Consider the following 21498-nt stretch of genomic DNA (forward strand, 5'->3'; position numbering starts at 1 on the left):
TAAAACACTTCTGTGTTGTTCAGTGACTCTTATTCGTCTTTATAAAATATATTTTTATCTGATTTACTCCACCTGCAGATTTCAGGAACACCATGAACAGGAGGTTTCCATCTGTTCTAGAAGGTGATCAGATATTTCTCCTGTTTTCATCCACATGCAACACAACCGATTCTTTTCAACACTTTATTCTATGACTTTTTTTGGGAGGGGGGGGGGGGGGGGGGGCTTATTTGTTTGGACACATCTTTCTATGACCTTTCTTGACTTTTTTCAACAGATTGTGCCGTGACTGCTTCAGACATTTTTTGGACATATTTTATTTTGACTTTTTTGACATACTATACTATGACTTGTCTTCATTGTGCTATGTTCATCATAAATATTACATGTATATTTAGAAAAGACACAGAATACAGTATATTTAGTATAGTATTATATTGATTTATTTATATTTATAATATTTTTATTATTATATTATATTTTTTGTTTGTCCAGGACTGAACATATGGGCACTTGGTTGTCGTCTTAAAAAAGTTACTCTCATAAACACACAAACTGCATTATAAAATGTTATTAACTTTAATATACTTTGATGACTGTTTAAGACGTGGTACTCTGCCCAATTTAAGCATTTTTGGGACATTTTATTTTGACATTTTTTGAAATACTATGAGTTTTTTTGGGGCGGGGCTCATTTTGTTGACACACTTTTCTACGACTTTTTCCTTGACTTTTTAAAACAAATGATGCCATGACTGCTTTAAACATAAGCTATCCTATGACTGATTTAAGCATTTCTTGGACCTGTTATTATATTATGACTTTTTTTTGTTGGGCTCATTTTTTGGACGCACTATAATATGACTTTTCTTTACCTTTTCAACAAATTATGGCTTTAGATGTGCAAACCTATGACTGATTTAAGCATTTTTAAGACATATTATATTTTGAGCATTTTTTTTGACCGTGGAAAAATATTCTTCATGCAAATGGAAGCTGCTGTCCCTTTTACTAGAGTCACTTCCTATAACATTAAGACTTTTTTTTTCAACAAATTATGTCATGGCTGCTTTAAACGTGAGACCCTATGACAGATTTTTTTGGACATATTTTGACATTTTTCAACATACTGTAAGTTTTCTTGACTTTTTTAACAAATTATGCCGTGACTGTTTTCGTAACTGCATTCCTACGACTGATTTAAGTATTTTTTGGACATATTGTATTTTGACTTTCGACATATTCTACTATGACTTGTCTTCAGCGTGCAATGGTCATCATAAATACTACTTGTGTATGGAGAAAGGACACAAAATATATTTAATGCATTTGTCTAGGACTGAACATATGGGCACTTGATGGTTAAAAATAATACTTGCATAAACACACAATAACTGCATTATAAAATGTTATTAACTTTAATATACTTTGATGTATAACGATATGAACAGAGTTTTGTTTTAAACTGGTCACCTGCAGACATTAAAGTCATATTTTCTTGTACAAAAAAAACTAAACACAGCTGATGTGTTTTTGTTTCCGCCCAGTTTACTACAAGTCCAACGAGTGGGCTGGGGTCCACGGCATCCGAGAGAGAGACCACGAAGCCTGGTCGATCAAACAGGACTGAAGGTGTCCATCATTTTGAGAGTCCACAAACACGCGGCAGCTGCTACTTCTTCCTCTTCTTGTTCCCGAACACCTTGCCCCCTGCCCTGGCTCGACCAAACGTCTTCTTCTTGTTGAACATGGTCTTCTTCCTGCGAAGCGTCTTAACGTCGCGGCCTTGGATCCAGTCATCGCGCTGACCCTCCCACTTCAACTGTTTCAGACCTGCAGGGACAAACAGGACGTGTTAAGACACTTTACTTTCAGAGTAAAAAGATTAATTCAGAGAAATATAAACGAGTTGTCCAACTGACGGTTTCTCACTGTGGAGAAGTTATTAAACCTGGCTGGTATCCAGCAAACTGAATAAAAAAACAGTGTCTTTTTTTGGTACTCTTTGGTCTTTTCCTGATGGTAAAGGTTGTGATCACTCAGATGTTCATACCTGCTTTGTCAGTGTTGGCCATCGCATTCAGTCCGATGTTGTCAAATTTAGAGCCGGCGTTCTCGTCCAACAGGGAGCCAAACTGGAAAAACAAAACACATTTAACAAAATGTCTTTAAAATGTTTGCAGGGTATGTTATAAATACATCTAAAAAAAAAAAAGTCAGTATATAACCAATAAATGAGCCCCCACCAAAAAAAGTCAAGATAAAATAAGCCCTAAAAATGCTTATGCTTATGCTTAAGAGCCTGTCTGAAACAGCCATGGCGTCATTTGTGGAAAAAATTTCAAGAACAGTCAATGAACACAAAAAAAAAGTCATCGTATAGTGTGTTGAAAGTAACAAAGTCAAAATATAGTATGTGAAAAAATCATTTTAAAAAGTCATCCTATAGTTTGTTGAAAGAAGTAACAAAAGTCAAAGTATATCATGGTGTCAATGACTAATATGGCAAATATCTGGGCTTCTGCAGCGAGTTTTAAGTTGAACTATTTCACTTCATGAGAAAAAAATATATTTCAATTCAATTCTCTTTACAGTCCCAAATCCTAACCGAAATGATCTTAAGACACTTCCCATACAGAGCAGGTCCAGACCAAAGTCTGACGTATCTATCAGTAATCAAACATGTCACCTCCTCAGCAGAAGCAAACACAGCTGTGTCTTTCTTCCCTTTCTTCTTCTTCTTCCCCTGTGTGGGACCTGTGAGAAACAGCAACAGTCGATAAAAGAACAACATAAACTTCAGTAGTTTAAATTAGAACACTTCAGGTTTTAATATATTTTATATTAAGAATAAGAACAAACCTGAAGATGCGGAGAAGTCGAGCTCCTCGGAGGATTTTCTTTTCCCCTTCTTGGTGCGAGGAGTGATGTCGGGAACCTCCCCCTCGTCTGAATCTGCAGAGAAACGTTTGATTTTGTGTTCAAAACGGGACAGTTTCATTCAGAAATCCAACGGCTGACTCATATATAATGATGCTTTTAATGATCATCTCCCACCCCATTGGTCTCACAGATACGACAGGAATAGGGTTTTTTAAAATACTGTCGTTGGATTTGTTAATTTTTTAGTATGCAAATAACGTTCATGTGAAAATGTAGGTTTGTTTCTCTGCAGTGATGGAAGGAGTACTCGGTTCTATAAATAACTACAGTGCTGAAATACTCTGTGACACGTTAAAGTCACATCCAAATTTTATTTACAGTATTGGCATCAAAATATCTAAAGTCGAAGTTCTCATTATGCAGTATAATTGATATCATTCGATATGATTATTGACGCATAAATGGGTTCAACACTAATGTTGCAGCTGTTAAAGGTGGCGTGTTATCTATAATAATAAATCATAATCTATTTATATTAGTAACCAGAATTTGCCAGAAGTAATGCTGTCAAATGAATGTAGTGGAGTAAAAAGTAGAATATTTCCCTCGCAGATGTGCTGGAAAGTGTTCTGCTGGTCTCTGCTGGTTGTGTTGACATGTTTGCGTGACATCTTCAGCTTTTTTTGTGGACACACGTCCTTATGAAAGTAACACCAGGGGTTGATAAGAGCATATTGAGCATCTACTTTTTATAGTTTGCGTCTGTGTGCCACCTTTAGTCTTTTAGATTTTATTTAAGAAGTAACTTTGTGACAATATTTCTACGTTCTTTATCTATATTTGCTGCAGTATGTGTGAAAGTGTGGTACGATTTGAAAGTAAACATGTGCTCACCTCCGAATGCATCGTCCTCCAGCTCTGGAACTGAAAGAAGACCGAAAAAACCCAAATGCAGTTGTTAAAAAAAGGAAAACTGGACAAAAAGCATCAAAAACATGTCTAAGAACACGCACGATTAATAACATAAACACACTCAATTTGAATTTAGACACAACATGAATTTCCCAAGTCTGCAGAGATTTTAAGTTACAAATTAGCAGGAAACGCATGACCAACAAACTAGAACGTGTCCCCCACCTTCGTCGTCTTCATCGGCGTCTCCGCCTCCGTCAGGATCCATGAACATCCCTCCTTCCTCCTCCAGCTCGTCTCCGAAGTCTTCCTCGTCCATGCTGCCCAGGGACACCTCCTCGTCGTCCAGGTCGTCCATGTCCGAGTCGTCAGAGTCGTCTGAGTCCTGCGCGCCTTTCTTACTTTTTTTACTCTTCACATTACTGACAAACAGACGGACACATTTAAAATCTACTGAATATGTAACAAATACTTTGTTCTCATGTAAATAACTGGATTAACTGTTTATACAGCAATGTTCAGCTGCCATAGCAAAAGAAAGAGAAAATTCACATTTACATTTATAAAGAGGAACCAATAAGTAAATGAAAATCCAAAGATACAGATTATTTGCATTAATTAGGGGAAAATAAAGGGATACAAATAAATAAATCACATGGTATAAAAATAAATTAAAAACAAAGACAAAATATACAGAAAAAATAGAGTAACTTATATGCAAAAATAAATCAATATATTTAAAAAATGAAAACATATGAAAATGCTTAGAATTGTTCTTTTAAATGTTTCCACATTTACACATTCTTTTATTTATTCCTCTTTATATTTCTACATTATTTTGTAATGTTTTCTTATTGATATTTATATTTATACATTTTAGAATGACACTGTTCCTTGTATTTGTTAAAAAAATAATCTTTTTTTTTAATAGATTTATTCTTTCTTGTGGCACTCTTATGACTCCATATAGAGTGTGTTGTTTATGGGGAGCAGATTACAAACTGACCTGCCAGATAATAAATTAATTTATTAACAAATGTATAATAAAGCTGCTCACCCTGCAAAGTCCAGATCATCGACGTTCATCTCAGTGAAGTACGAGTCTCCTTCACAGGAATCTGCTCCAAAACAAAGTCACATCACGTTATTAAGTCACAGAAACACAAACACATTCAGAATAATAAAACACTTATACACAGAGGAGGTTTATAACAAAACCACAAGAAAAAAAACTATTCAGAAATGAAAGATTATTTTCAGCTTGAAACAAACATAAATACATTTTTAGTCATTTAATTAGATTCAGATATTTCAGTAAAAACAATCCTTACTTCTTGGTGTTTTGGTGCTTTACATTTAATACAACGTGAAAATAAATATAAAGAAAGCTGCAAGTTAAGAATCTCAATTCAAAAATAAAACTTTTCTATTTTAAAATGAAAAGCTTTATGATGAAGATGATGACTGTGCAAATGTTCTCTGTATAAAACCATTTTATGCCTAAATTTCAAAGTAAAAGCAAGACAATTATTTTCAAAAAACGGACTTTTATGAACTGTGACCATGGACTGATTTGATTTAACTCGCTGTATCTTATTTGTTTGTCTCATTTCTTATTGATTTGTATTTATTTGATATTTTCTTCTCCTCTGTATGTCTGTCACTAAAATGTTGAAAATAAATAAAAGATAATTGAAAAAACTGACTTCTGGTTAAATGTTGGCTTGTTTCTTTATTGTTTAACGCTATTATCAAAGCACGTTTGCAGCAGGCTGAAGTCAAAGTGTCGCCACTCACCGAGCAGTTTCTCAAACTCCTCGTCGTCCACGTCCTCCACGCTCTCGTTGTCTCCGTCTCCTCGTGGCCGACGGTTCTGAAGCTGCTTCTCCTGCTGACGTTTCTTAAAGTAGCTGTCGAATAACATTGTTTTTTTTAAAACGCATCAATCTGTTGACAAGAGATACACTTTGTCCCAAGAACATTTTTCTAAAACATGTAGCTCTAGTTTGTTTATTTTCGGGTTGTCATTTCTCACGTTTAACTCTAGAAGCAGAAAACTTCAACATCTTGAATTTAAAAAACAGCAGGAGGTGACTTTCACTGCGGACAACATGAAAAAGTAGTTCTGTTGCATTTGATCAGAGAAATAAACAATAATCATTTCTTGATTCAAATGGCCTCAAACTCACCGATGAAAGAAGATTTCATCCACGGGGATCTGACTCTCTTCTTTGGACAGAAACTCCTCACAGTTCACTGACAGAAGGCGATAAAAAGGGAAAAAGTTTCATTTCACTGAAGCGAAAACGTCTTCCTTTCACAGAAAAATCCTGAAAAACAAGAGAAACTCACCGGGTAAAGAGTTGAGAGGCAGCCTCTGTTTGGGCGTCAGTGCTGAAAAACAAAACATTGACTCAACATCCTGCACCGTTTCCAAAATGACGCCGTTTCCATTCAGGTTTTTCTAATGCATGAACTGAAAATGTGCACGGAAACACACCTCCTGATACACTTTGATGCATCAGTAGCCTCAAACCCAAACACTCTGGTCTTAAGTTTAGTTTCTCTGTGAGTTCTTTCAGATATATTCTTTCATTTTAACCGGTTTCTGTTCTTTCAGCTGAATAGGACTCCAAACATTTCCTGATTTTGCGGCTTCAAAATCAAAGTTTTTAAATAAAGCAACGGGGGACTTTTATTGTGAAGTATTTATGGGAAATGAATGTGTTTCTTTGCATTACACCCAATCCTTCATAGTCGTATGACGATAGAGAGCAGGATCCATTACCGGTTAATAACAAAATGAAGACGTATCAGAAGAAGAAACTAACACTATGATATAAATGAATGATTGATCTATTTCAACTTTAAATGTGCCTCAATAAAAAGGCAGTTCTTTAATGTCGCCGATTGTGTGTTTTTTTTTTTAAAGCATTGATATCTGCACCGTTCTTAAATTATCGCTTTAGCACCGGTACCAGGAAAAAAAACCCAAACGATGCCCAACTCTACTCAGAAGCAGCACAGAGATGAAACTGAAATATAAGTCTGTTTATTACGTTTTCCCTTCAGCTGTTTGGGGTTTCTGAAGACGAATCGATCCAAGAACCTGGTGAGGGTGAAGTCCTGCAGAGGGTCTCCCGAGTACCCGACGGACTCGCCCTGAGGAGACCACAGACGGAACGTTTTAGAGACCAAATAAACCGAAGATGCACCGGCGAGGAAGCCAAACGAGATGCTGCGTGTTGAAAATGTTGAAAGCGTCGAGACAAAAACCACTTGACTACAAAGTGGAAAAGTTTTACCTCCAGGATGGTTTTTGCAAACAGCGACACTGAAGGGTGGAAGTGCACGGCCAGCTGCGGAAACAGAGACAACGTTCAGGAGAAGGAAAGTTTACAAGTGTTACAAAACGTTTAGAAAGTTTCATCTCTGCTGACTATTTCTATCCAGTGTCTCATCGTTTTTTAATTTTGTTTCACATTGGATAAAATAAAGAAAAGGGAAATCTATGTAAATAAAAATGAAAAGACAAATTATGTGTAATAGGGTGCGTGTTTGTGTGTCTCTCACCTTCTGCAGTTCCCATAAAGTCGTGTGGTCGGCGCCGCAGAACAACGGGTTCCTGTGCAGTGGGTCGTAGCTCCGCACGCTCTTTCCTCCTGCACGTCAACAGGAAGGAAATAAATGCATGTTCAGGTAAAAATACACAAAGCTGTTGCACTGATCACGCGCTGATTTGGGAACTTTTAAAAAAGTGTCTTATTGTTGGTGGATTTTCTTGAACTTAAACTATAATTCAACTGAAAAAACGATTAAAAAATGAAATATAACATGCAAATGTGCATGAAAGCTTATAAGGAGAGCATCATTGTGAAACGTGGAACAAATATAATTTTATCTTGATTATCTTGTTTTTAATACCTGCACAACCTGAGCTATAAGGTAATGCAAGTCATGACACTGTAATAATTAATAAAAGTGTTGATAGTGTCGTAAATTAAAAAAAAAATGTGTTTGTTCAACACCTTTTACTTATTGAACACAAACGTTTTTAATATTATTATTATAATATTTCTAAATGTAGAAACGTGAACGAAATATTTGAACTGTGTACTTTTTTCTACGTTTGACGGTGAGACGTAACTTTCTTTACTTCACTTATTTTTAAAGGGTTAACAGATGGTGACATGAAATGAAATGAAATGTTTGACAATTAACTAATTAAAAGCCTAATTTATTTATTTATTTATTTACAAGACATTTAAGGACCCGCAGACCTGAATGATGCAACTTACACTATAAAATCTCAACTCATTTATTATTATTTTATTTATGCTTGTTCTGTTGCACAATCTGCATTTTGTCCCCAAAAATGTTCAGTAATTAATTCATTGATTCTTTTTCACGATAAACCAAAGCTGCAAGAAACTGCAGCGGAGACACGACTTTCAGGGATGTTCTTAAACGCCGCCGTCATCGTTTTAAGACAAAAACAGACGATAAATCTCACGTACCTTCCAGGTTCAGGTGATGTACCCATGATGCAGCGGGCTTCGCCTCCTCCGCCTCCTCCGCCTCCTCCGCCTCCTCCGCCTCCTCCGCCTGTGCACTCGCTCCTTCCTCCAGTTTGTCTGCGTCCACAAAGCGCTCCTCTTCATCATCATCATCGTCATCATCATCATCTTTCTCTTCAGCAAGGTCTTTGAACTCCTCCTCCTCGCCTTCCTGAGTGAAAACAAACAGGAAGAGAGGCTTAAATAAAACATTCTTAAATCAAACTTTAACTGAGAAATTAAACTAAACCCTCCCAGTTACGACTCTGATGTCTAAAATTAACGCTCCGATTAGTTATCGATACGAGCGACCGTCTTACCCCGTCCTCCTGCAGCAGGATCTTGAGGCCCGGTTTGGCCTTCATGACCTCCGACAGCAGGAAGAGCGCCCCGCAGGCGAAGTTCGCGTTCTGCTCGGCGCTGACCTGCAGCAGGCGCTTCACGAAGGCTTTGACCCGCCGCAGCACGATGTCGGCCTTCAGAGACTTGTACAACAGGTTGAGGAACATGCCCTGTCTGGAGGATGACGATAGCCCGGGGTCCAGCAGCTTCCTGCAGAGAAGAAGAAGGGTCAACATTTAGATCCTGATCAGTTGTTTTCTTGCGACTGCTCTGAAACTTTGTTCCCGTCTCACCTGTAGAGAGCGACGTAGTATCGGTCAGAGATGCTCTGCTGCGAGTCCATCACCTGGAAGAGCAGCATGAGCGCCTGCACCGCCGTGTTGAACTTCACCAGGTGAACCACTTTGAACAGCGTGTCCAGCTGCTCGTTCACCTTCTCGTCTCCGGCTACGGCGTAGGGATACGCCCTGTTCACGCCCGACAGCAGCACGCTCAGCATCTTGGACTCGATGTCCTTCTTCTTAACACAGGCGCGGAAAAACGAGAAGTAGATGGTGATGAGTTTGGTGGCAAGCTCGGCCTCGTCGTGGCTCAGCATCACCTGGCTGAGAAAGCAGACGGCGTAGTATTGCGCCTTCGGGCTGATGTTGGGCCGGAACATGAGGCGCTCCACCTCGCAGCACACCACCGCCTTCATGCTGGGGTGTTTGTGCAGCAGCGACTCCAGCAGGTACGACGCTTTGGCCGCCGTCTTGTACTCGGGGTCTCCCAGCTTGTTGACGACCTGGATGAGAAGCGCCCTCTCCTGCTCCGGGCGGTTGCACAGCAACTCGTGAGCAGTGGTGAGCGCCTTTGCCTTGGTGGCTGCCACCGTGTCATGAGCCACTGTGTCCAGAGCCGCCACGAATTCGGCCACGTGGTGCTTCAGGTGGTGCTCAAAGTACCAGAGGATGAGGCGGCGGTCGCGGGCGTCGCGGTTTCCGCTGGCCTTCGCCTCCAGCTGGTCGAGCGGGTGCTGGGCAAACGTGCGGAGCTTCCTGTGCTCCGGCAGCAGGTCGGACAGCAGCAGCTCCCGAAGTGTGTCCAGAGCCATCAGACCCATCCGCCGGCTGCCCTTCTTCTTCACCATGGACACCAGGTTCTCAACGTGCTCCAGCGTGTGCACTGGAGCGTCCTGGATCAGAACCGTCATGGCCGCCATCCTGTCGGCGAGAACGCCGGAGGACACGACTGTCTTCATCCAGTTGGAGTTGGCTCCTTTCTGCAGGTTCTTCTTGCTCTTGTAGAGCGCCACGTCGGCCTCAAACAGCTGCTGGGCGAGCGTCTTGTACTGAGACACCAGCGAGGGGTCCTGTGGGCTCGTGGTGCCCTCTGCGGTGTATTCGAGGTCGAACCACTTCCCGCCGGGTTTGATCAGCAGAACTTGTCTCTGCTGAAACTCAAACACGTTCACGTTCTGTTTCTTTTTCCCGCCGTCTTTAGTCTTCTTCTCCTTTGGTTTCACCTCCTGCGTCTTCTTCACTTCCTGCTGAGAGCCGGACGCTTGTTCCTCCGATGAAACTTTCTTTGCTTTGGCTTTTTTACTCTCTGTCTCACCAGCGTCGCCACCCTCGGGCTCCTCTGGGATGATCTGCAGTCCAGCGAACGCCCGGATGCCGAGTTTGCCGATGAACTTCTCCAGCTCGCCATCCTCCAGGTCGTCTATCGCCCCCTTCTTTCCCCCGTCGACGAGGTCGTTGGTGTCGTTCAGGCCCGCAAGCAGGACATAGTCGGCCTGGGACAGACAAGAGAAGAAGAAGAACATGTCGTCATGAAATACAATGCATCAGAAATGACGCAGTGACGGTTGCACTCAACTAAAGACCTTTAAATCGACCTTTATGGGGGGAACGGTCGCTTTCTGACACAAGGATTATAAAACAACAACACGGAAGCTATTCTGTTCTCACTTTTCACAATAAAAGCCCTAGACTGTAACTGTGGAGTTGCCGTTTATTCATCACGCCCTCCACGATCCAATATCATAGATGCAAAGTGAAAACAGTAATACACATCATCTTTAGGATACGCCTTTATTGTGAAATTCCCATTTAAATATATATATATATATATATATATATTTACAATTTTTATCCAATGTCTGGAAGAGCTCAGTAATAAAGTGTCAAATCCTATTTTATTGGCTTTTTGTGGTTTGATATAAATGTCACTGATTGTGTTAAATGGACGGATGATATTGTTTTATTTCGATCGGATTAAATCAAAATTGAATCGTGAAATCACTAAATATCGTATAATTCTCTGACACACACACACACGTTGAACTGAATTTGAATTTATTTCAGACGGGTCAAAAGAAAAAAAATACAAAATTCTTTAACAAAGAACAAAATAAATAAATAAAGCATGTTACAACATAAAATCAATTAAGCAGCGTTGACATGTCTGAAAAAGAGTAGGAAGAAGTAGAAACTTATTATATCCTTCCCCTTCTCCATAACAATTATTTGTTCTACTTTTGTTCCTGACTTACCTTTACATGCTATAATCTAACAAAAAATTGTATACAATGTATAAATAACATATCATACGTAAAAATATGATGTATATATCAAGTAATATAATATAAGTTATAGATATACACATCGGTACATAACCAGACATATACATTTACATTTTAATTCATGCAAGATGGGTGAGCGCTGTATATAACCATAAATAGCCCAAATCTATACACAAATAAAAATGAAAACACTGTTTTTTAAAGGCCTCCCTCATCCATGTATCTTTTGAATATCACTGCATTGTTTGTGTCGTTTAATTTTAAACAAAACATAACGCTTTATACATATATTTGTGTGTTTTATATGTAAAAATGTTAATTTGTAGAGTATCTTAGGCTGTCAGATAAAGGCAGTAGAAATAGAAAGTATGCATTTAGTGAGGGGGAGACTATTGATCATGTTTTTATAAATTGTTTTCATGTTACTATTTTTGGTTTGATTTAAAGAAGTCCCTTTTTTTTTTAAATGTAAAAAAAGTAATAGCTAACAAAGGTGGATTTATTACGAACTATTAACAATCCTAAATATTCAGCAGATAAAACTTAACATAATTATTTTGATCATTATCTTTGCAAGATACCATAGACATTTTCAAAGTCATAAACATAAACATTATCAATGTGTCCAAGTTTGATTCCTGTTGCACTGAATGACATCAGCTGACAGGAAGTTGCCAAGGACCAAGGCTGTTGCCTAGCAATGGGATTCCATTCAAAAGGTCTATATTCGTAAAATGATTGGGCTTCACAAACTACACTCTTTTTTATACTTTTAAACGTTCAGATTTTAAATCATATTTGACCACTATGGAAAACTTCAAACTCAAAAATAATAAATTGGCAAAAACTACTACACTTATTTAGTATTTACTTCATTCTTGTTTATGTTTTGCTGTTTTGTACATTTTATTTCATGCTATTATTGCTCCTACTTTTAGAAATACATTTTTGGTATTGTGTATGACTCTGGAACATGTAAGAAAATAAACGTTTAGATTGAATCTTTTCAATAAAACAAACAAAAAAAGGAGTAGAAAGTATGTTAGCCAGTGTGTTAGCATGAGAAGAAACTACTTCATAAATGCACTGTTATGTACTGTTGTCATTGTGGATTTCTTTTATTATCTCTCTGACTATTAATAATTAAATTTTGACTAGGCGAAATGTAATTATGGATATCTAAAATGCATTAATCGAATAAAAGTTAAAAACACTTTGCCATATGATGTCCCCCTGTCCTGTTAGTGGTGTTTTCTCCGGTTAACTCACCTGTGTTCCTCCCAGCCGTAAAACCTCGTCCAGGCTGAACTCTTCTTCTTGTTTCTTCCCTTTGTCTTCACCTTCATCAGCTGCAGGGTCTTCGTCTTCCTCCCCGCCACCATTTTCAGCCTCCGCGTCGTTTTCTTCGGGCTGAAAAGTCTCTTTAATGCTCGCTGAGTGTTTTTTACGGTGCTTGTTTTTCGCCGCCATGCTTGTTTCCACAGCATGAGGAGAATGTGACCCGGATGTGGAAGGCGACGTCGCCGGCAGCGTTTCCGGACTTGAAAAGTCGATTTCAAATGTATTTATTTATTGTTATTTAAAAAAAGATTTAAAAAGAGATGTAATCAGTACGTTGTGCATGATAATTACGATAGTTTTGTTAAAATTGTTTTATTTACATGTCTATGAGCCAATCACAATGTTTGCTATCATCTACGTAACCACCGTTCGTCCAATCAGAGAGCGTCCTTCAAAGAGTCAAGTTTCTCTTTATTCGACTCGATGATACAGGAAATGCAGGGAAGTTGTCTTTTAAAATAAAATAGCAAACGCTACTGAAAGATGGGAAAGACAAAACACGTATTCTAGTATTTATGGAATATTTATATAGCATTTGTTTTTTATTTTTCTCATTTATTTTAAATACGTTTTAATTTATCATAATTGTATTGTCAATGGATTCACCTTCTCTTTGTTTTTTTGTGTAAACTACTTTAAAGACTTGTGTTCCAACTTCAACTGTTGCCATGGAGTTGAACTTTTTTTTTTTTTTACAGTCTGTGACATTCTTGTTTTTTTAAAGATTTATGAAGACATATCATAAAATTTGACTTTGAAGAATTCAAAATTGTTTTATTAATCATTTACTTAGTGTAGTTTGATTTATTATATTTCGAACTATCCATGTGTAAAGAAATGATTTGAAACTCAATGGAGCTTAATTAAAAAAAAAAAAATACACACAATTTTTGATTAAAGAGATCAAAGATTAAAAACAACCCAACGAAAGGTGTTTTATTGTGAAAGGTTAGCCGGACATTACATGTTTTATTGCTGTTAACTTTTAACACTGTTAGCATGTCGCTCTTGCTCAAGGACTTTGTAGCTTTTAGCTACTTTAAGCGACAAACAGACACACACTAACAAATGTTTATTTTTATAATATGTATCCGAATCTGAGACGTCATTTCCGGCCGTAGAGCAGAGAGTTGGTCCCGTCCAGTCTATGGTTGGTCCACGTGGTTAAAGTTCCATGTTAATGACACTTTTCTCGTCCAGTCAGGCTACCAAGCCAAATATTAAGTCACATATGTTATCACACAGTGTCCCAGGTGTGTTTAGAGGAGCGTTAACAGCACAATGAGGCTTTGTTTCGGTGCTAGAACCCATCAGCTGATCTGCAGAGGCGCTCAGACTGTCCGTCCATCAGCTGCAGGTGAGGGAGCATCTCATTTCATTATCATTCAATTACTTAATGTAATTTATAATGGGTATTTAATGTATTGTTGAAATCATTTAATGTTTTGTAAATTATCATTTATTTTTATTTTACACGTATTGTATGTTTTGTTACTTAGTCTGGTAGTCTCCTATATGTATCCCTTATTGTTTGCTTATTATTGAGTAATTGACTTATTATTATACAAAATAGTTACGTTTTATCCACTTAATTTAATTTAAGTGAATATTCACTTAATGTAATTCAAATATTTGGGCTATGGGCACAACTCTCACACCATTCAACCTCACTCATTCAGGAAAAGTTCTTTATTATATGTGTGTATATATATATATACATGTGTATGTATGTGTATATATATACATATATATTGCTTTAATGACTGAGTGTTTTTATTGTTTGATTTTGTAAGGTGACCTTGAGTGCTCAGAAAGGCGCCCAAAAATAAAATGATTATTATTATTATTTGTTAAAAATGTTTGTGTTTGACAGTGCATGCTGTTAGACCTACATTTAATGTGAGATTTGCACGTTTTCTGGGATATTTTTTGTATGTTAGACATGATTCACAGTTCTATTTTACATGTATTGCATATTTTGTTAGTTTGTTAGTTTCTGGGTGCATCCCTTATTTTTTGCATATTATTTACTAATTGACTCATTATTACTACCCTTAAAATAAAGGCCACAGCTCTACACCATACAACCTCACTCCATCAGGAAAAGTTCTTTATTATTAAATATACAGATATATTTCTAATGTTTGTGTTGGACAGCGCCATGGCGAGCAGCTCAGACCAGGCTCCTCTGCAGCCCTCCAGCAGGCGAGGAAAAGCCCCAACCCTCCATGCTGAGACACTTGACCTCCAAAATAAAAGCCACAGGTCCCATTACAGTGGCGGAGTACATGAGAGAGGTGCTCACCAACCCCGTGACGGTGAGCGATATATATACATTTTTGTTACTTTTGTAAAGATGAGACTATTTTCAGGTTTTCTTCATCTTTTGTTATAAACTGGACCTCGTTGTTTAAGTTGAATTGTTCCTTTTATATTTAAAAACCTATAATAGTTTCTCACACTCTGCTGCTGCTGCTCATCCACCTTCATTAAGTCTGATTCTTCTCCTTTTCCAGGGTTATTATGTGAGGAACAACATGCTCGGACCTGACGGAGACTTCATCACGTCACCAGAAATCAGTCAGATCTTCGGAGAGGTGAGGCGGGAAAACTTCCACGTTTCTTACTTAATTACAGGAGTTCATTTGACATTTAATAGTTTAGTTTGAGTTACGCATCAACTGGACTCCCCTCATCTGCAACTACTTTTTCTCACAAAATGGGATTTGTTTCCCATTATTATTTTGGGGTGACTTTTAAAAAGATTGTAATTAGTGCATAAAGTTTCCCAGGTTAAAATGCGTACAGTAATCACTGCCTTGTGCCAACATGAGTAAATAAAGAGCAGACTGTTTCTAATATCAGTGCATTTATACTGTATGTAACAGTGCTGGTGCAGTTTTTGCCCCTTAGTTACATTTTAAGTGAGGTCTTTTGCCCTTGCCCCCTTTAATGTCTGACTTTGTTAGACAGTAATATCATATCAGCTGTGTCAGTTTAAAATCCTAGAATACATATTTTGACAAACTGAAATAAATGTGTATGAACTTTAAAAAAGTGTTGTTTTATCACCAACGATTCACAAAAATGAGAACAGTTAATTTCAGTCACTGTACCAGATTTATTACTTTGCTTGATTGATAATAAAAAACATTTCACATTCATACAAAATAAAGAAAAGCAAACTATTAGCATTTTTAAGCTGTTTAATTAAACGCCACACTCTTCATTTACCTGCAGATTGTCTAACTGGTTAAACATTTAACAGTTTCAGAGCGAATTCTGTCTATTTTAGCTGAATGCATCCTGAAAACAAACAAAAATGAAAGAAATATTTACGTCTATTAGCAGGAAAGCTAAGCCACTAATTGGCTACTCCTACATGCAAACACTAAATTTGGACTCTTGTTTGCGGCTATGTTTTGTTCTGTTTGTTCCTCCTTTTCTCTGAGTATTTATTCTGTTTTAATTGTACTTTCTATGTCATTGAAAATGAGGGCCTCAATGATTCCCTGAGATTAAATACAGGTTGACACATTTCTTCTCTGGTAGATGGTAAAACTCTCACCAACTCACGCTGTCTTTAAATGTTTGAACGCATGTTTTTTCTGCCTCCTCCAGCTGCTCGGCGTGTGGATCATCAGCGAGTGGATGGGAGCAGGTCGACCCAAACAGCTGCAGCTGGTCGAGCTCGGACCTGGAAAAGGATCGTTGGCCAGCGACGTCCTCAGAGTACAAACTTTTTTTTATGGAATTCATGAAATCCGACCTGATAAAGTCGGGATGGTATACAAATACATTAGACGCTCGACGCCTGTGAATGTTCTCATTTGTCCTGGTCATCGTTATCCCCAAAGCAGTTTCAGTCAGAAGCAACTGGACTTGGTTATTTGTCTAGGAAGACGTTTCACCTCTCATCCAAGAGGCTTCATCAGTTCATATACACATCTGACCAGACTGGGACTGGACCAACTAACTGGTGTGAGATCCTGGTATTTAACCTCTCACAAGGCCGATGATGTCACTGGAACCTTTTGTGCTCCAAGTGCCAACGACTGTCGTTAGAGTGACTTCGTTAGTGCTCTATTGAGTTGACTCTTTGACTGTTGGACCAGTCCCAGCCTGGTCCTGGTCCTTGTTCTGGTCCTGGACCAGTCCCAACCTGGTCAGATGCGTACATAAACTGATGAAGCCTCTTGGATGAGAGGTGAAATGTCTTGCTAGACAAACAACCAGTTGCTTTTGACTGAAACTGCTTTAGCGATAGAATCTTGATGCTCTTTTGGAGCGCAGAGACTTCCTGGAGTCTTGTCGTCCAGTGTTTGCAGAGACTCGTGGATCTTTCTTACCTTTGGACTCTCTGTCAGAATTTCTCGATGAGGGAGAAAGAGTAGATGTGCTTCCAGCCTCTTCCCTGAGTTTTTTAGTACGGGAGAACACAATGTTAATCATAGCAGAACAGTTTTGACAGTGTTTAAAACATGTCTGTAGTTTGACTTTAACATGGACCTTTACTCTAAAGGTACGCGTTTAAACACCTGATCATGTGTTCACCTGCAGAATGAAGCAGTGCTTTTATTTGCAGGTTTTCAGTCAGCTGAAGTCAGCGCTGGGCGGAGCCTCCGTGTCCCTCCACCTGGTTGAGGTGAGTCCTGCGCTGAGTCATATTCAGGCGCAGAATCTGACCGGGAGCCGCAGTCGGGAGGCGGACACTGAGGACGAGCCGGTGTACCGCCGCGGGGAAACTGCCGCCGGGCTGCCCGTGTCCTGGTACCGCCGCCTAGAGGACGTCCCCACAGGTACAGCAAAGAAAACTCATATTTCCTCTGTTTCTATTTTCTTTTTGTTCATTCTTTCTGTCTTCATCCTTTAGGATTCAGCATCTTTCTTGCTCATGAGTTCTTTGACGCTCTGCCCGTCCACAAGTTTCAGGTATGTTTTAAAGCCGCTGTAATGTGATTTACAGCCCTTATCTAAGAGTATTTGATTGTAAAAAAAAAAAAAAAGGGTTGCAGTGAGCGTCAGTGCTGTAACCCCACCACCAGATGAAGCCAAAGTGCAATAAAACAGTCTCTCTCAGTTGTGTTTAACTCTGTTTCGGTAGAGGACGCAGAAAGGCTGGAGGGAGGTGATGGTGGACATTGACCCGGAGAAGATGAACCAGCTGAGGTTCGTCGTGGTGCCCTCTCCCACTCTGGCCTCGTCCACGCTCATACAGGTAATAATAATAACAATAATAAACTTTATATATAGCAGCTTTCATACAGCAGTTTAGCTCAAAAACTGTGCGTTAAAACCAAGCAATCAAATGAAAAACTAACAAAAGAAGCTAAAGAAAAGGAGGATTCATTCCTCATTGTTTTAAGCTCGGACAAAAAGCAGTGGTTTGTGATGAAACACTGAACATTTCTGGTTCTCAAACACACAGCAGGTATGTGTAAAATAGGTAAACTAGATGTTTCCAGAAGCTGCTTGAGTGTCAAGTCAAACTTTATTTATACAGCACATTTAAAACAACCAACCACAAATGACTATAGGGATGCAGAACGACCACGAAGACATGCTAAATGACTGAAAATAGACGCCAAACAACCACACAGACAAAAATGACGACATGGACATGCAAAATGATCAAAATAGATGTAAAATGACCAGAGAGGGAAACAGATGGCACAGAAACCTAAAATGTCTAAAAATTGATGCAAAACCAACACAAAAAGATGCAAAATGAGTAAAAATAGATGAAAAACCACCATAAAAAGATGCAAAATAAGTAAAAAAAGATGCAAATACACCATAAAAAGATGCAAAATAAGTAAAAAAAGATGCAAATACACCATAAAAAGATGCAAAATAAGTAAAAAAAGATGCAAATACACCATAAAAAGATGCAAAATAAGTAAAAAAAGATGCAAATACACCATAAAAAGATGCAAAATTAGTAAAAAATAAATAAATGCAAACAATAACAGAGAAACAAAACAAAAACATCTGATATTGTGGTTTTACAGTCAGACTGACGTCTTCAGCAAAGATGAGTGAAGTGATTTATTATTGATGAAATCATTGTGTGTGCGCACGTGCGTGCGTGTGTGTCAGGCAGATGAAAGGCGGAGTCACGTGGAGGTGTGTGCAGAGGGCGGAGTCATCGTCCAGCAGCTTGCCCGGCGGATAGAAGAGGACGGCGGCGCGGCGCTGATTGCTGACTATGGCCACGACGGAACCAAGACGGACACGTTCAGAGTGAGACACACTCTTTTACACCCGGTGGCCACTTTGTTAGGAACACCTGTGACAATATAATGCAGTCCAGCCCAGATGATAAGATCATTTTTACTAGAGATTTAGACTTTAAAGTAATGAGGACATTTTATCCGGTTTCTTTCCAAATTTTATAGTTGAAGGAAACAGATGTAGGAAGCAGTGAGGTCCGTCTGCTGCCGACGGAGAGGAAACCAGGGTCGCTGCTCCTCTTCCTCTCAGTTTTCACATTATAATTTGAAATTGAACTAATCCTGAATCAGTTCTGAGAAACTCATTTAAGGACGGTCGTTTTTATCACGTCCGAAACACAGAAAATAATCCTGTGCATCAGTCTTTTCCGCAGATTCTTGATGCTTAGTATAACTGTAAGTCCATAAATGTTATTATTGTGGCTCTTTTCTTACTCTACCTAACATTTTACTGATGACTTTGTTTTTTTTTATCTGTCAGGGTTTTAAAGGTCACCGGCTCCACGACGTCCTGTCCTCGCCCGGCTCGGCTGACCTCACCGCAGACGTGGATTTCAGCTACCTGCGGAGGATGGCGGGAGGGGGCGTGGCCTGTCTGGGACCCGTCACTCAGACGACGTTCCTGAAAAACATGGGCATCGACTCCCGGATGCAGGTGAGTCTGACGGTCTGATAACAGCAGATATTGATGCAGGTGACAAGAATGTATTATTATATTTCTGGGTTCATTGTGATTATTCATCTTTTATTTATCAAATATCTTTCATAAAACAGATATTCCTGTTCTGTTAGAAAGTGTGGTACTGTTCATCTTTTTTTATCTTTAACTGTTCTTTTCCTTTATTTCCATATTCATTTTGTACTAAGTGTAATTTATTTTTAGTATCCGTATAGCTGTCTCATTTTATATTATTTTATTTATTTCACTTTTATATTTATTTTTTTATTATTGTTTAGTTATCTTTAAATGATGTCATTAATGCTATTATGTTTGTACTGTATATTGTATTTTTCTGTATTTTCCTTTATTCACTTATTCATTTTTTACAAATTTTTTAATTTCTATATTGCTATATTTATATTATTTTTAGCTACATTTATTTCAGTTTCATTTTTATTGTATTTATTTATATATCTTTTTATTATTTAGTTATTTTGAATTATGTTTGTAGTGTAAATTGTATTTTTATTGTTATTTTTCTTTATTTACTTATTAATTACGTACTTATTTTATACTTAGATTTTCATTTTCCCTATCCTCTTATTTTATTTTAATGTATTTATTTTACCTTTTTATTTTTTTATTGTTATTCTTTATATTTCTGTGTTATTTATTTTATTTGAATTCATTTTTATATTGCCTTTATTTATCTGCAAAATATAAAATAAATCTAATAATATAACTATAAATAATATCTAAAATATCTATGCAAAGAAGTAAATAAAGTAATTATATAAAACTAACAAGACATTTTACCGACATTTTAAGAATAAACTTTGTATCTAAATGATCTTTATTTTTCTCTGCAGGTCCTGCTGAGGAACTGCAGCGACGCGTCCACCAGGAAGCAGCTGATGGGCAGCTACGACATGCTCACCAACCCGGCCAAGATGGGCGAGCGCTTCCACTTCTTCAGCCTGCTGCACCTCAGCCGGCTCGCCAAACCCACCAAGCCAGAGGGGCTGAAGCTGGAGAAGAAGAAGAGCCCGGCGCCGCTGCCCGTGGCCGGCTTCACCGAGCTCAGCTTCTCCTAAGACTCAAGTCTGGACATGAACTTTTCTATTTGGAGCTCTGACAGACATCTCAGGACATTTCTGTGTTCATGGGACGATTAACTGTTGACAGAGTATTCAAACAGAAAGATGGTGACTGTATGGAGGCTCATTAATGCCAGAAATAACTGTTCTGCTTTATGATGAAAAAAGATCCTGTCAATCTGGAGGGCCACTGTCCTGCATGTTTTAGGTTTCTTCCTACCCTAACACACCTGAGTCTACCAATAATCAAACTGTGACAAGCATCTTGCTTGATAACGAGCAAATCATTAAAATCAGGTGTGTTGGAGTAGAGAGAAACCTAAAACATGCAGGACAGTGGCCCTCCAGGAGCTTGGGTTCCCCACCCCTGATGTACTGTAGATCATTATGAGAAACTTTCAAAATAAATTACCTGATAACCCTCAAAAAACTAACTTTGTATCGAAATATAATGGAAAACTTTCTCAAAAATATTCATTTAATATCTCCAAATAAAAAGTTTATATCTCAAAATGAGAAATGAGAAATGAAATGAGAAACATTTACAAAAGAACGACTTAATATCTTAAATAATTACTCAGCATCTCACACTGGCGTGACTAGACTTCCATAAGAAAACAAAGAAACTAACAGGAGAGGGCAAAGAGGGACATTTTGATCTAAAGATGTAAGAAAATTAAGAGTTTGTTTGAATTTATTGTTTAACAGAGTAAAAAGGCCATTTTTTATTTCAATAATTCAACCCTTGTGAAGCCACTGTTCTTTAGAAAGAAAACTAAAGGGCAGCGGTCTGGAGGATCACATCTTGAAGCAGTTAGCTGAGCTCACAGTTGTGCAGCAGCCGTTCACACTGAGCCCGCCGCCGCCCAAATTAAAAGATTCAGTTACACGTGTGTGGGCAGCGCCGCTG

At 38.3% G+C, this 21498-nt stretch overlaps 3 protein-coding genes across 4 annotated transcripts in view; 2 read left to right on the forward strand and 1 right to left on the reverse strand.

Annotated features, from left to right (window-relative positions):
• Window positions 1-1903, forward strand: part of LOC310961699 (protein CEBPZOS-like) — a 3004-nt gene extending 1101 nt beyond the window's left edge. The window contains exons 3-4 of the mRNA XM_083933908.1: window positions 79-123; window positions 1548-1903. Coding sequence (XP_083790034.1) covers window positions 79-123; window positions 1548-1630 — 128 coding nt within the window. The 3' untranslated portion in view covers window positions 1631-1903. The remainder of the gene's footprint in view (window positions 1-78; window positions 124-1547) is intronic.
• On the reverse strand, window positions 1673-12726 carry cebpz (CCAAT enhancer binding protein zeta; the record flags this gene model as incomplete). The annotated part of the gene is made up of 17 exons (XM_083933907.1): window positions 1673-1833; window positions 2054-2135; window positions 2690-2757; window positions 2863-2955; window positions 3778-3807; window positions 4021-4217; window positions 4853-4913; window positions 5593-5705; window positions 5985-6051; window positions 6148-6189; window positions 6855-6957; window positions 7101-7154; window positions 7369-7457; window positions 8313-8523; window positions 8672-8903; window positions 8987-10467; window positions 12526-12726. 17 exons carry the CDS (start codon window positions 12724-12726, stop codon window positions 1673-1675), a joined length of 3285 nt encoding a protein of 1094 aa, XP_083790033.1.
• Window positions 12727-13592: 866 nt separating this feature from the next.
• On the forward strand, window positions 13593-20873 carry ndufaf7 (NADH:ubiquinone oxidoreductase complex assembly factor 7). Of its 2 annotated transcripts, XM_083934392.1 has the most exons (11): window positions 13593-13747; window positions 13843-13954; window positions 14755-14915; window positions 15114-15194; window positions 16219-16329; window positions 17183-17396; window positions 17471-17529; window positions 17702-17815; window positions 18697-18840; window positions 19312-19485; window positions 20361-20873. In XM_083934392.1, the coding sequence occupies exons 2-11, from the start codon at window positions 13879-13881 to the stop codon at window positions 20583-20585; spliced, it is 1359 nt and encodes a 452-aa protein (XP_083790518.1). In that variant the 5' UTR covers window positions 13593-13747; window positions 13843-13878; the 3' UTR covers window positions 20586-20873. The 2 variants fall into 2 exon arrangements, with proteins under 2 accessions (XP_083790518.1, XP_083790517.1); XM_083934391.1 differs by having other exon boundaries at window positions 13593-13954.
• Window positions 20874-21498: the final 625 nt, after the last annotated feature.

This window comes from Echiichthys vipera (genome assembly GCF_963691815.1).
Source record: "Echiichthys vipera genome assembly, chromosome: 19".
NCBI classification, from domain to species: Eukaryota; Metazoa; Chordata; class Actinopteri; order Perciformes; family Trachinidae; genus Echiichthys; species Echiichthys vipera.